The following is a 16,289-nucleotide window of genomic DNA, read 5'->3' as shown; positions in this document are numbered from 1 at the left end:
TATCTTAAGGGTTTTTGTTTTAAATATAAGATGAAATGTGCAGTAGAAATTTGGTTTATAAAGGTAAATGAGTTAAGTGGGAAAGACAGACAAGGTCTCTGCTGCCTTCCCTTTTTGCATTACTTTTGCAAGAAATTGGAGTTGAAAAGTTCAATACATAGTATATTCTAGAAGCTTTGTGGGCTTCAACGCTGCTGTTACACAGTACTGTTAATTCTGTATATCTGGAACCTGGATGATCAATTTTTTCCCAGAGTTGTAATCAGGCCCTGGGAAAACCTGGCTCATGAGGCTCAAATTCAGGCAGATTTATGTCAAAAAAGCAATTTGAGAATGATTTTCCATGTAAAATAAGTTTTTCACTGGGGAAAGCTTAAGCTTCTTTGAAATCTAAACCAACTTCATAAGCTGTTGTAAGGACAAATTAATTTACTGTGCCAGGCACATAGTAGGTTGCTTTAAAAGTATTATGTTTTCTTTTCTTCCCTAAGCAGTGTTGGGAATATAATTGGCTAAGAATGAGGGGAACACATTTGTTGAGGCACTAGGTTAGTTGTTCAAAAGCCTGTGGGGTTGAAATGCGTAGGTTCCAAAGACTTGATCATCTTAAAGATGTAAGTCATTTTGTAGTCAGATTTTGTCGCCTGCAGAATAGCAATAATAATAATAATACCTGGTTCTTGGGGATATAAATAAGCAAATCATGTGCTTGGTAAATACTGACTATTGTCCTGACAACTTTGGGAAGTAGACATTTTACAGAAGACAAAACTGAGGCCTGGATCAGTTTCCTTGCTGGAGGAAGTAATTCAGTAAATGATGAGTGGAAAGAATGAATGTCTTTGGCCTCTCCCCCACCTTCAGGAACTGGTTCTGGGAGTACACTGCCTTCAACTCCTGGTTGCCAATCCAATTCTGATTCAACCACTTCACATCAGAAAGTCCTGTGGAGGGCTTCCCTGGTGGCGCAGTGCTTGAGAGTCCGCCTGCCGATGCAGGAGACGCGGGTTCGTGCCCCGTTTCGGGAAGATCCCACATGCCGCGGAGCGGCTGGGCCCGTGAGCCATGGCCACTGAGCCTGCGCGTCCGGAGCCTGTGCTCCGCAAATGGGAGAGGCCACGACAGTGAGAGGCCCGCATAACGCAAGAAAAAAAAAAAAAAAGTCCTGTGGAAATCTAGAATATGCTATTTTCTTTCTTCCTGATTTCTCTTGTCCACAAGAGTGTCCTGTTATAAAGTGAAAATATTTTATTGTCTTTTGGTTCTTCAGTTTCTTTCTCTGTCTCTCTTTTGTCAGTTTCTCTTTTAATTGAATCTGCAACTAAGGTTTTCTGTATTATGGAAATGATCTGGAAATGCAGCTAATGCATAAGAAGGGGGAGTGTATTTTCAAGGGAGCAAAAGTTTTCTTTTTGTACTAGAAATATGGAAGTCACAGGCACATTTGCTATTATATATTCAAGTACAAAAGTTGCAGTTGAACTAAAATAATTCATTTCTAGCTTCATATTTAGTTGTTTTCACGTACTATAAGTTTGTTTGGATTAATGTTTTTTTAACTTTGGTTGTGTTAATGTATGCTGAGTTTAAATAGCTCTCATTTTGCGATTCATTTCTCCGCACAGTATTCTCCTAATCTTCCTCTCCACGTGCCTGCTTAAAATCAGCAAGAAATATTTCTTCTACCGGTTGTTATGAAAGCATTGACTTGTTTACTATTAACCTTTTCTAATTAAAGTAATTCATTTGGTTTACATTTCCTGAAAATCTTTAAAGCTCACAATTTTTTTCTACAAAAGTCTACAGACTAAATGTTAAAGAAAAATGGCACCATTCAAAACATCAGTTTTTTAATACATGTTTTTATTATGGACACCATTCCTATTTCATGCCCTTAAAAACACTGTTCAACTCTATTTTGGCTACCCCACTCTTCTTAGCAAGTTCCACCCAGTTTTGTATACTTTGTACATTCAGCACCTGGTTGTAATATAAGACTTTCTGCCCTGTGACAGTTTATCATTGAGTAGAGGAAATAATACATTTAGTTTCTGCCCTGTAACAGTTTATCATTGAGTAGAGGAAATAACATTAAACAAGTTCAGGTGTGTTTGTTAGCTATGGAAAGGTTTTGTATATAATCCTTAAAGAATTTCTCAGGTTAAGGGGATGGAGGAGAAACCATCTTGGACAAAAATAGGAGCCTAAGTAGAGATGCGGCTTGTTATTAAAGTTGGTTTGACACTCCTGGAATATCAGAATTCTAAGTTGGGAGCAGCTGATAGTCAGGACTAGATCCTGAAAAGCTTTGAATTTCTTGCCAAGGAGTTTGGATGTATCCTGAAGCCAGTGTTGGTACCTTGGAAGGGATATTAACATTTGAACTTTAGGAAGATACCACCTGTTTGAAGGGTGCAGGGAAGTTGGTTATGAGGCTCTGACAGGTGTTCGAACACCAAAATGAGGGACAAACAGGCAATGGGGATGGAAGGGACATGAACCAGAGAAGTGAAGGAAGAAGCAGATTTTCTAAGGATTTCATCGTGGACATGGTGGGGACCATGCAGAGGATGAGAAGAGAGAGCGTAGCTGACTTGCAGATTTTATGTGTGACTGTATGGATGATAACCAAGATAGGTGAACACAGCAAGAGCGTGTTTGGAAGAGAAGACTATAATCAATTTAGGGCATTTAAAGGTTAGGACTTGCCAGTTCTTGTATTGGTGCTTCAGAGAGCTTAAGGAACTTTCCTGAGGTTTGGGTTAGACCAGGTGTGTGCTTTCTTCACATTTTTGTCAAACTTGAAAATGGGAGAACAAGCTTCACTGAAAGGAATATGGTCTAGTTTCATGAACTTAAAAGTCTCTCTGAAAATGCTAAGTTTCTCTTTTCCCACAAACCTGGTCTTAAAAGAAAACCTTCAGAAATCAAGATTCTACCTTCATTTTAATTTGTTGTGCATGCCTTGGGATAGAGTTTATATTTCTATAATGTGCAAGTCTTACAAATTTAAGGAAATAAATGATGTACATACACTGATATTTTCTACTCTTGCTTCACAGCATCCCTGGAAAGTAGAAATGAGATTTCACCCTAATATTACAAAGGGAGAAGTTAAAATTCTAAGTGATTTCGTATTTACTTGTAAAGACAAAAGCAGAAATAGACTCCAACTTGACTCATAGTGCCTTCTTCACCACTCTCAACAATAGTTACATTTCTTACTGATAATCATCTCTTAAAAGCAAATAAATACTATGTTCCCAACCTTTAACTTTCCCATCCACTGGAATCTCTCTTAATCTGGTATTGGGATACCCAGGTTTTTTTATAACACTGTCAAAATGGGATTTTTTTATACTATCTAAAACTCAGACCTGGATTTGTGATTTTTATTTTTAACATCTGCTACTTCAGCTGAACACTTATTTCTGAGTTTGACCACTTTCCCATAGGAGGAGTTCTAGATTCTGCTAACGTGGATTCCATAGGCACCACTGTATAAATATTTTACCATGTAATTTCTCAGTCTGGGTGCATGTTTGGAGAAGCTATTGGCGAACAAGTGGGGATCCATAACCTCTTTTTCAGTTTTCCTCCAGGCAGGTTTAAATTGTTAAATTTCACTTAAAAAAGTGAATCAGTAAATTCAGAACCTTTGGTGTTGGGATGTGGGTTGGTATCTACTAGAAGCAGGTGAGAGGAAATAGTAGTGTTTAATTGCTCCATGGCTTTCCTTAAGCCCTGCCAAAACATGTCTCCTTGTAGGGGAATACTGCATCCAAATGGCCTAGCAGTAGGAGAACACAAAACACTCAGTCCTATTTGACCCTTTGTGAAGTGTTGCTCCAGTTACACTGTTAGTGTTTACTGGATCCTGTACTTATACGTGATTAAAGATAGCGTACTGTTGACTAAAATGATGTCGAGGGTAGCATTACTAGTTCCAAGAACTCAAGGTTGCCCATAACTTTTGACCATGAGTGTTTTTTCGTATTTCTCTTCATTTCCCATCATGCTGCCATTTAAAGTTCAGGTCTAAAGAATACATCTCCTTCACTTCAAAGTTGTCTTTGGTTGCTTGGTTCCTTTTGTCTTTGTTCACCACTGCTTCCTTCCCACTTTTCAAATCTTTTGCTTGTCTCTTCTCTGCAGTTTCCTTCCCATTCTGTTCTGTCTGTTCTGATTTTACTAGTCTATTCTGTACTCTCTCCTGTGGGATATATTTCCTAATGTGTGTCTCTTTGTCCATATGTCTTTGAGGAAGTTTATTTAAACTCTCTGGGATTTTTCAGATTCCTCTTTAGTTAAGTCAAGATATGTGATGATAACTAAGGTTTTGGGATGTGGTGCTCTTGATTAAAAAAAATCAGTATAGAAGGGAGTAAAGTGAAAGTAAGCCTCCTTCATTCTTGCACCCTTCAGAGGCAACTGCTGTTTACTAGTTTTTAAAAATCTATTTTAAAAAGCCAGTTTGTGTATTTAAGTTCTCATTAAAAACATACTATGGGATTATACTGTATAACAAGATACCTTGGATAAAAGTTCCCTCCCTGCACATGTCGTAGAACTACTGCCATCTTTTGAAGGGCTGAAAGGGTATTCTGTAGTATGAAGACACCATACGTAAACCAGTCTGAGAATCCATGGACATTTAGGTTGCTTCCAATTTCTTATGTTTTTTTTTTTTAAAGGTCTAGGTCATTTGGATTTTAGAGAGAAAAAGTGATGATTAGAAGCTATAGGGTTTTGGTCTGTTGAAAACTAAGATCACTTTAATTGAGGAATGCTTTAATTTGGGAGGTTGCACCCCTAATTTGTGCATCAGAATTTCACTTCTCAAGATGGCATGGACAAGTTGTGAAGTTAACTGTAAAGCTGATTTATCATCCTTGGCATACTTCTCTCTGTTTTCTTCTATCTATCTAGTCCATCCAGTGGCATTTTGAGTTTTGAAAGGTACTTTTGAGTATAAGAAAGACTTTACTACCCAGAAGGAGTCTAGAAAGTAAAATTGGGGAAGTTATTACATTGGAGGAACTATTGGTGTCCTTCAAAGCATACATAACAACTAAGGTGAGCCTAATACATGTTACATTTATCATAATAAGGACCCTCTCCATTTTCCTAAATGTTAAAATCACACCCTTATAAGATTTGAAAGACAAGAAAATACTCTGAAGAATTAAGTTCTTCACCTCACTGTCTCCTAATTCCATATTAAAAAGGGTACTAGAAGCTCTAAAATCTGCATTTCACGATTCTTCATACTGTTTCTTAGTTGGAACTTAAAATCAGGTATTTGGTATTATTAAAAATTGTAAGACATCGCCTTCAAGCTATTTTTCAGAAAACTTTTCTTAAATAGCATCCCTTCACTATTGGCTGTGAAGATTTCTTTCCCATTTATATTGTATTGTACTCAGTAAACTTACCTTATGTGTGCCGAATTAAGTGTAGTAAGACACCATCCCTGCTCCTTGGCTTCATAATCTCATTAGGTCAGATTAGAATTGGCTCTTTTGTATCTTGATAAACGGTGGTTACTTCAGCCTTTCCTTGGCCAACACTAAGGTTGCATTTCCCATCCTTTCATGAAGTTGTTGATTGAATTCTTTTTCAAGGTAAATTTATTTATTTATTTTATTTTTGGCTGCGTTGGGTCTTTGTTGCTGCGCGTGGGCTTTCTCTAGTTGCGGCGAGTGGGGTCTACTCTTCGTTGTGGTGCGTGGGCTTCTCATTGTGGTGGTTTCTCTTGTTGTGGAGCACGGGCTCTAGGCGTGTGGGCTTCAGTAGTTGTGGCACGTGGGCTTCAGTAGTTGTGGCACACGGGCTCAATAGTTGTGGCTTACGGGTTCTAGAGCGCAGGCTCAGTAGCTGTGGTGCACCCGCGTAGTTGCTCCGCGGCATGTGGGATCTTCCCGGACCAGGGCTCGAACCCGTGTCCCCTGCATTGGCAGGTGGCTTCTTAACCACTGTGACGTCAGGGAAGCCGGATCACTGAATTTTTATGATCAACTTTTTGGAAGTTTTAAAGTGGAAGAAACCCCAGTAAATCAATCAAAACAAATGTTTAGAATTGATTGTTGCATTTAAAAAATTCACATTGTTGTCTATGTATGCTATTTGTTCATATAATTATAGTTACTTCTCTTATGGCTTTTGCTGACTTAGCTATTAACTTTAATCTTTTTAATTTGGGGAGATTGAATTAAATTGGACAGAACTGTAATTTCAACATGGTTGATTTGTCTTTAACTGTTACAGTATTGAAAAAAATTTGTGGCTTTTTGGCTGACAGTAGATAAGGAACTAATGTCAATGAAAGTGCTTTATAAAACATGAAGTGCTATACAAATGACAGCTTTTAAAAAAAGTTTAATCAACACATTTATTGACTACATACCACATGACTGGCACTATGCTAGGTGCTGAGGTTACAAAGATGAATAAAGACAATAAGAGAATTCCCAACCCAGTCTATTTTTATTTTTAAAAACAAGCTTATTGAGATATAATTTATGTACTAAAATTCACTCTTTAAAGTGTACAATTCAGTGGCTTTTAGTGTATCTAGAGTTTTGCACCTATCACTACTATCTAATTTTAGAAGGCAAATGACGGTTTTTAATCAGCATTTTACTTCTTTCTGATTTTTACCTTTATCTCAAAGGTAAATTTTCTTCTGCCTTCTGCAAATACATGCTTAAGGGTGAGATTGTACGGGGTACACTCTCATCTGTAACTATTCATCAATTAGGAAGCAGATGGTATTAGCTTCCTTCTATTAAAACACTGCTGAGTGATGTGACACCTATAAGAATAGATGCAAAAATCACAAATAATTTGAACAGATAAAATAGATTGTTCTGGAGGGATCATTTAATATTGCACAAATGTGGGATTAGGAAAGAAATTCTTTTTTTAAAATTGAAGTTAATTCACAATATTATGTTAGTTTCAGGTATACAACATAGTGATTCAGTATTTTTATAGGAAAGAAGTATTGTAAAGAACCACCCGGTTTGTTGAGATGACAGAAATTCCAAGTTTAAAATCAAATTGTGCTATGCTCACCCACTACCTTCTCAAATATATAAAGTAACTTGGTTTCAGAGCCAGTTTGTGTCCTTAGTTTCTTCCCAGAGATTAGGTAAGGTTTTTTGTTTTTTAATACATTAGTGGGTCTGTAGATTTTGTGAAAATATTTTCAGTTAATCTCTGAGCTCCCCAAAGCTCAAAATGGCTAAACACCAACCACTGCTTAACTGGGTTGCTGTAAACAGAGCCCAAAATGAAACCCTTGTGTATTTGCTGCAGATTCCCAGGTACCTCTCAAGTGCAGGAATAAGCTCAGAAAAGGTTTAATAGGTTTATTAAGTAATCATCCGTTAAAAGGCTCATGCGCTACTTGTGTGCTGCATTAGGACAAGTGCCTGCCTCCTTACTGCATTTAGCACTGCTTGGAAGAGGGTGAACCCTAGGATTTAGACCCCACTCAGATGTTTAGGCAGAAGAATTTTGTCAGGAAAAAAAGGTTGCAGAACTACATAAAAGATTATCGATCAGAAGACATCAGGCTATTATATTTTTTCTGATGTCTGAGAAGAATATCCTGAAGCTGAAGAATGGATTGTTTCACTGGTACTATTGGGTAAGTTTTGTGGAGATCCCCAACAGCAACAAAAATCCTACTGAAGATGAACAGTTGATTCACAGTAGCTGCTGATGAAAAGGAAAGCCTCAGTACCTAGCGGTAGCCCTAGTGTTTCTTAGCAGCTTGCCAGCATGATAACTGGCACAAACTCTGGCTTCTTGGTCAAATCCAGCCTCAGTGAAGGTAGTTCATATATTGGAGATGATCTGAGTTTTGTATAGTTTTGATGGCATGTTTATTTGTGGAGAGAAGGGGATTGTGAGGGTAGAGATAGGAGTCTGTCTGTTGTAATAGGATTTGGTCTGTGTGTTAATGGAATGAACTGGCCTTTCTTGCTGTACTTCCTTTATCCCTGCTGAGAAGAGAGGTTGAAGTTTCCTAGAGCTATTCATGAAGCTGGTGACTGCAAGAGGAACTCTGGACTTTTGACCTTGCTGGTAATGGAAGGTGTTGGGGGAGTTTGGAGAGCCCACAGGTTGGTGTAAGGACTAGAAAGTTATGTTACATTTTTGCCTCAAAACAGAAATATACAAATTAAAGCAATAGCTTCTACTTTCTGAGTACTTATTTTAATAAGTTTCTATAAACCTGTGTCATTTGACAGTGGTTTTTTCCAAAGCAGCACATGGCCATTTTCTTCAGGAGGCAATTTTCTTTTCATTCATCATATGGGTTTGTTAGATGGAAAAAGAAAGCTACCTCATTTCACAGGTCTGTGCCTTTTCCTACTATATACAGAGCACCTTCCTCATTTTTTTCCTTCCAAAATCTCATTTAATGAAAATAATTCACTTAATCAACTAGGAGTAGTTTATTTTCTTGTTTTAACAGTTCTTAAAGTAACTGTTAGTTTAGGCTTAATTATTGAAATGCATCAGTGTCCTTCTGCCCCATTGCACCTCCCTTTTTGCTTGCCTCCCTCACCAACAAAAACATCAAAGAACACTTAATGAACAGTGGCCCCTGATTAAAAGGAAGACTTAAGTCTTTAGTTATTTGCTGATAAAATATTTTCTTAAAAACAAGTTATAAATCATTTGTTTATATTTCAGAATCCCTGCATCTCAAACACACACACACACACACACACACACACACACACACACACACACACACACACACGAGAGATCCTGGATATTTGGTTATTTTTCTGAATCACTTTCATGTACTTGCTCTGGTATGGCTAACCAGAAATGGAATGGAATGAGGTTAGGCAAGAGGTCATCCAAAGACAAACACCAAAATTTTTGTTTTACTTGTATATTTGAGTGTATTTCTAAAAGAAATTTTAAAAGGGTGGTGTTCTGTAGTTATAACTCCTAAAACTGTGGGCACAAATCTAGTTAGTATTAATAATTTTCTCTTGATGCTTTATATGATGGTTTTGTGATAATTTGTATTTGGACCTTTACACACACACACACACACACACACACACACACACACACACTGCTCTGGATTTGTCCCTTGGGGGTTTAATTTCTGTTCATTACCTTTTCATCACTTCTCTTAGTCCAGATGTTCTGGTGAAGTTGGTCCTTGGTTTGGATATTCTAAATTACTTACAAGGTGCATATTTACTGCCAGCTACATTTTTGTTGCATCCAGCCCTGGAGCTGAATCTGCCTTCCTTGCTTGATGTTGAGATTTTTTTGATCATGGAAATCACAGTTTACGTTTTTGAACATATGCCTCCCACTATTACTGTTCTAAGGCACAGGACCTCATTGAAAAACTTCAAAAACCTCTGTAACAGCTGTGAGGGGCAGACCACTGGTCAGGCAACATGAGCTCATTCTTAATTTATCTTAATGATTTATAAAATTATTATTAAATTACCTGGATTTTTGTGTACTTTACATCCTCCTTTCAGTAGTTTCAATTCAGGGACAACTTGCCTTAGAACTTCCCATTTATCACAGAAGAAATCCCCTCTGACTTCCCATAGGGCAAAGTAGTGTAGGTTGATGCATATTGAGCTATTTGTGTGCTTAGTATCAAATAGTGGTCCTGTAGTAAATGCTCAAAACTTTCCAAGAGGGGGGAATCACATTAATGCAGAGATGCAAAATAAAAGGGGGTGCCTTAGCTTAAATTTTAGGATGTGTCCTCCACTGTGTATGATTCCATTATTTAAGAGGATAGTGGAGAGAGTTTGTTGTATTCTCTACTTAAAATCTTGAATTTTAGAAAATGCCTCCTTCCTGCAATTTTATTTTATTTATTTTTAAAAATTAATTAATTAATTAATTAATCCTTTTTTGGCTGCGTTGGGTCTTGTCTGCTGCATGCGGGCTCTCTCCAGTTGCGGCAAGTGGGGGCTACTCCTCGTTGTGGCGTGTGGGCTTCTCATTGCGGTGGCCCCTCCCGCCGTGGAGCACGGGCTCCAGGCGTGTGGGCTTCGGTAGTTGTGGCTTGTGGGCTCTAGAGCGCAGCCTCAGTAGTTGTGGCACACGGGCCCAGCTGCCCTGCAGCATGTGGGATCCTCCCCAAGCAGGGATCGAACCGGTGTCCCCTGCATTGGCAGGTGGACCCTTAACCACTGCACCACCAGGGAAGTACCCTTCCTGCAATTTTAGGATGAGTGTTTGCCAGGAGGGGAGAAGGAGGTAGTAGAAGTCTTGTTAAATACCTGAGCTACTTTGTGTGTTTTAGACACTTGCTATGCCCGTTTGCCTAGAATTGAGGTGGATCCAAGAGATTTTCACCAGAGCCGTCCTCTCTCTTGGTCATGTAATACCGCATTGCTGGGGGTAGGGTGGAGCAGAGAGTTCGCTTTTAATGGTTTCTTGTTATGGCCCTCAACAAAGCTGTGTCATCAATTCCCTTGGCTTTACAGACTATTGCCCAGAAGAAAAGATGTTTGGTTTTCACAAGCCAAAGATGTACCGAAGTATAGAGGGCTGCTGTATTTGCAGAGCTAAATCCTCCAGTTCTCGATTCACTGACAGTAAACGCTATGAAAAGGACTTCCAGAGCTGTTTTGGGTAAGATCATGTGATGTTTGTACCATTTTTGGAGTGAAAAAGATCACAGTATACAGAAGTATTTCTAAGCAAAGGGATTGGAACAGTGTGCTAATAATTAAAATCACTCATATTCTAATCTAGGTTATTTCAAGGCACTTGCTCTTAAATCAAACAATACTGACAGCCTTCCTTTTTCCAGATTATGAGGAACTACCAAATTAATTGTGAAGCCCTTTAGAAGTTATAATCAAACAGACCCTTTTGTTAACTTCAGGATGTACAAAGAGATTTTTTTAAAAAATTACCCTTATTCTCTCTTACAATAATTGTCCTCCACTAGTTTTCTGTCCTTTGTATTGTTTTTCTAAATTATAGAAATATATTTTAACCCAATCTGCTGAGGATACTAACAGGGCTTAATGTACTGCCCTGAAACCTGTCAGGCTATGTTAGCTTTTATTTTATAATTTCGTTCTTTATTTATCTTTTGACAATAAACCTCTGCTTAATAAAATGGAAATTACTTTCCAACAAATACGTGGATGAAATAAAATACTTAATGTTGAGCCATTTCCCATGTTAGAAATTAATTTCACCACTGTTCTTTCTTATCAAAACATTTTGTGGATTATTTATTGTTAATCCTAGACTTTGTACTTAATTTTGAAGGTTGTCAAAGAGTCTCCACTAACCAACCTTGCCTTTTGAAATTAAATTTTTCTCCTAATGTCTTTATTTCCAATTGTATATATAATAAATGTTATTAGTATTTTTCTGTGTATTTATAATACAGGAAAAGTGTAGTAAATGAAAAATTCCTCAGAGAGACAATTAAAAAATAGCTTGGTAACTATAGATTTCTTTCCCCCATGCAGATATATTCATTAAAAAAAAAATTACAGTGCCTCTCTGGTTTTGTTTGTTGTGAAACTAGAATATCACGGCACATTATTTTACTTAAAGGGTCGTGTTTTATTGCTTATGAAGTATTTATACATTTCAAGAAAGATTAATTGGACAGCATTGTTTAAAACCATGGTGACCAGGATCTTCTCTAGGTCTTAAATTTTGCTATTGTTTTAAAAAACATTCTTTATTTTAAAATGACCAAGTTGTAGCACATGGAATTGATTCATTGGATCTAGAAGTTAATTTCTGAAACATTCTACAGAAATAATGGAACTGGATCACTCCAGACAATTAGAAATAACATCTATAAACTATAAGTACTGTTTTTTCTAAAAGAAATGTACTTGCATGAGTTCTTTAATGTAAAGGAGACTAATAAAGGTTTGATTGTTTTCTTATCAGGTTACATGAGACTCGTTCAGGAGACATCTGTAATGCCTGTGTCCTGCTTGTGAAAAGATGGAAGAAATTGCCAGCAGGATCAAAAAAAAACTGGAATCATGTGAGTTCATCTTTCGTCTTTCTCAATTATACCTCTGTTATATTTAAAGTAACATTAATTTTCCCCCTAATTTAGGAAATAATATGTTCCTAGGGTAGAAAAGTCTGAAAAGAATAAAGAAAAGCACTAGTGGCTGCTCAGATATAATCACGTTAAATTTTGGCATTTTGGGGAGCAAAATATCTTGGTATGGCATTTCTCTAAGGTTGTATCAAATATACCCATTTTTGGAGATCCACAGTGTACATTTCACATATTTTTAGGTTTAACCCAGAAATCCCTAGAGTTAATTAGACATGGATCCTTTTTTTCATCTCCTAGGATTATGTATGTCCTAATTCATGTTGGTACTAATCAGCACATTGGTTTATAATCAGAACTGGATTTAAAGCCTGCCTTTACCACTTACTAATTGTGAACTTTGGGCAAGTGACATTTATTTATAAAGTGCAAAGATAATAGCTATCTCACAGAACTGTTCTAAGAACTGAATGAGATGATGTATATAAAGTATAACACATAGTAATCACTCAGATAGAAGCTATTGTTATTCTCTATATTAAATCTAGTTGAGATCAAACTGGAATGTAAATGTGTTTTCTATTTGCATTGCACTTTATAACATCTCTAGAATTCTTTCGAAAATATTTTCAATAACCAGAACGACACTGTTAGGTCTTATTTAATTTTTCTGTATGCTAGCTTTCAGAAGATTTATGACATTTATACAAAATGTTTGTTTTTAAGTGGGCAAAAAATATTTGTTTTTTACCTTTTTTCTTACACTAGCCTTACACAGTCCTTTGGTGACAATGTTTCATTATTATAATAGGTTTCTGTGGGTCTGTTAACCTATAAAAATGTGAGTTTTTCTTTAATTAATAGCTTACCTGGAGAAGATCCAAATTGTGATTTTGAAGGTGATGTCAACCTTTTACATAAGGGTAGAAATCTGCAAATAGCCAATGTGAGTGAAGGCATGAGAAATGAGACCATATGGGGCTAGACCAGTGGCCACGCTAGGCTGTGGAAGAGCATGCCATTGCCCTCACATGGCTGACCTCAGGGATTAAGGGTGTGTAGTAAAAAGAGCATAAAGCATAGGTCTGAAAACCCTGATTTACGTCTGGGCTCCTTCCCCACCCACCCTTGCCCATTTACTAGCTTAGTGAAATAAGGCAAAATACATAGTTGAATATCTCTTGTTTTTCTTTACCCTAAAACTGGAGTAACAAATTACTGCTTACTGCTTTGTGGTGAAGTTAAAATCAAAAGTATATGAAAACTTTGTAAACTGCAGAACATCATCCTATAGAAATGTTAATTGTTGTTAGGTTTGGTTTTTCTTAACCTACTTGGGTCATTTTCACCATATATAAAATCTATGTAAATTTTTTGTCCAGCAGACTCCTGCTATTACTTACTTGAAAGGAAAAAAACCACTAGATAAATTATTCTTTAATACCATGTGATGATTAAAAGTGCACATGAACTCTCAAACACTGAGTAGAAAATTCAAATTTGGCTCCTTCAAATAAGCATTCGTCTGAACCAAGGGAATACAGAGGTGTCATTTTTAAAATGGTATTAAATATTCAGTATTTTCTTCCAGGTGGTAGATGCAAGGGCAGGACCCAGTCTAAAGACTACCCTGAAACCAAAGAAAGTGAAAACTCTATCTGGAAACAGGATAAAAAGCAACCAGATCAGTAAACTGCAGAAGGAATTTAAACGTCACAGTAAGTTTGATTGAAACATGAGGATTTAAGAATTTTTGTTTTTATTTTTTTCTGGGGTGGCACATGGCATGTATGGACCATATTTTCTTTTATTGCTTTTTAAAAAAAGAGTGGGAGGCAATGTTGACTTGGGAGAGATATTTTATTTCTATGAAATCTTCGAACTTTATCTTTGATTTTGGTGTCTTAAAAGTACTTTCACCAGCCACTTCTTCAGACTGTGCTAAGAACAGTCAGACCATTCTGATCTCTTTATTGACATCTTGATTTTCTAGAAGATGAGTTTTTCAAGTTTGTTTACTTGATTTTTATTCTTAAGGAGTTTGAGGCCTGGAGATATGCAGAAAGGTATATAAATAATTAGTGGACAATCTGAGACTAAAGCCCAGGTTCTCTGGAGAGTAATTTTGGAAATCATAACTCAGATATTGCAGTAAAAGCCAGCCTCAAGACCTTTAGGTTTAAGGGGGCTTGGTGTGTTGTGTGGGGTGAGAGGATGGGAAAGGAATGATAAATTAATATTAAGCTCGTCTACTTTTATTGGAAGTCACTGGGGGCAGGGGACCTTTTGTGGTACTTCTGTATTTAGGAATTTAGATTTCAGATTTTTTTTTTTTTCCCGGTACACGGGCCTCTCACTGCTGTGGCGTCTCCCGTTGCGGAGCACAGCCTCCAGACGCGCAGGCTCAGCAGCCATGGCTCACGGGCCCAGCCGCTTCTCGGCATGTGGGATCTTCCCGGACCGGGGTACGAGCCCGTGTCCCCTGCATTGGCAGGTGGACTCTCAACCGCTGTGCCACTAGGGAAGCCCTAGATTTCAGATTTTGAAAAGGAAATCCACTGCATATAATGTTGTTATGTTATTTATTACACCCAGGGGGGTCTGGGGCAGCACTATTGAATCAAACACATTAGTGTTTCTGTGGGAAAAATGTAGGCATATTCATATAGGTGGAATAAACTAACTGTAAATAAGCTAGTCAGGTTTGCTTACCTAATTATAGTCCAGGTCAGGCCAGATTTTGTGACCAAATGGGTTAGGAATAAACTTTTGTTTTGAGAACCTTTTCAGATTTGTAGGTGGACCTGTATTGGAATTTTCAGGATTAAAAAAAAAAAAAACTGGGGAATTCCCTGGCGGTCCAGTGGTTAGGACTCTGAGGTTCCACTGCAGGGGGCACGAGTTCCATCCCTGGTTGGGGAACTAAGATGCCGCATCCCATGCAGTGCGGCTAAAACAAAAAATCTGTAGGACCTTGTTAGACAAAGTTTTATCAATCAGTGCTTGTTTTAGAAAAATGGAAAAAGACAAGTTACTGATCAGATAGAATGAGAGGAAGGAAGGAGAACTATCATCTCTTGAGCATTTTGGTATATGTACCAAGCACTTTACATACATAATTATCCCAATGATTTCTATTTTAGAGATTAGGATAGAAAGTACAAAGTAGTGATTTCACCTTGACCCGAGGTCACTTAGTAAGTGGTAGAGATGAATTTGACCTGGGGTTTGTCTAATTTCAAAGCCCTGTGCTGTTTCTACAATATCATTCTGCTCTCTGGGATAGTGTAACTCATGCCGCAGGACTCCAAAGTCTTTCCAGATATGCTACTAACTCTGCTCTCAGGTAAGTTGGTGTTACCAGTCCATAGTTATTCTGTTAATACATTTAATCTTTGGCTAAAATATTTTAATACATTTATAGTAAAATATTTAGGCAACATCAAGTATGTGTATATTTTAATTATACATGTTTGCTTCTTAACCAGCTATCACCAAGGGGGGAAGAAAGACTGACTCTACCCTTTATTCTCTTTAAATGTTTTAGTGAACATTTAGAAAATAGCAATTTCTTCTATAACTTGAGGGGTAGAGAAATTGATATTCGTTGTATATTCTTAGCATCTTCCTTTAATTATAGGGAAAGTGACATCTGACTAACTTTTGCCTTACCTAAGGGAATATGTCCAGTGTAATTTTAGATTTTTGTGATAAAGCTGTGCTGTGGAGGGGTTGGAAACTGAAAATAACTGGGTTTTGGAAACTCAGAGTGAAACATGATTTTCCCAGGTGCATTGTGAATTGCTAGCAGCTGTGTGCACCCTAACAGTTTTGAGATATTTGAATTTTTATACATCACCCACTAAATGGTTTCCCTGTCTCTGGTTATCTGTTTGCTTCCATGCATCTTGCATGTACCTGCCCTGTATTCCTCCTCTTCCTGGGACATTCTTTCCTTTGTGGTGTACTGGAAAGGCATTGGACCTAGTGCTTGAAGATCTGGATTTGAGTTACAGTTCTTGAACAAATATGTGACCCTGGTGTTGCTTAACATTTAACCACAATTTCCTAATCAGAGAAGTGAGGATAATCAAGTAAAAGGGGTTTTGTAAAACAAAACAAAGCGAAATAAATTCCCATATAAATGTTAGCCATTCTTTTTGTCATTCTTCTTCCTAAAACCTGCAATGATTCTGGTTGCTGTAGAATAAAATGGAAAACCCCCAGCAAG

The 16,289-nt window shown here is 37.4% G+C and overlaps 1 protein-coding gene across 1 annotated transcript in view; it reads left to right on the top strand.

Annotated features, from left to right (window-relative positions):
• Positions 1–16,289, top strand: part of SINHCAF (SIN3-HDAC complex associated factor) — a 29,533-nt gene that overhangs the window by 3,967 nt on the left and 9,277 nt on the right. Inside the window, exons 2-4 of the mRNA XM_007452176.1 lie at positions 10,497–10,644; positions 11,938–12,037; positions 13,650–13,776. Of these exons, the coding sequence (XP_007452238.1) occupies positions 10,517–10,644; positions 11,938–12,037; positions 13,650–13,776 (355 nt within the window). The 5' untranslated portion in view covers positions 10,497–10,516. The remainder of the gene's footprint in view (positions 1–10,496; positions 10,645–11,937; positions 12,038–13,649; positions 13,777–16,289) is intronic.

The sequence above is a fragment of the Lipotes vexillifer genome, unplaced genomic scaffold (genome assembly GCF_000442215.2).
Source record: "Lipotes vexillifer unplaced genomic scaffold, Lipotes_vexillifer_v1.1 scaffold1, whole genome shotgun sequence".
Classification (NCBI taxonomy): Eukaryota; Metazoa; Chordata; class Mammalia; order Artiodactyla; family Lipotidae; genus Lipotes; species Lipotes vexillifer.
The sequence above is the reverse complement of the archived record's forward strand: the minus strand, read 5'-3'. Positions and strand labels throughout refer to the sequence as shown.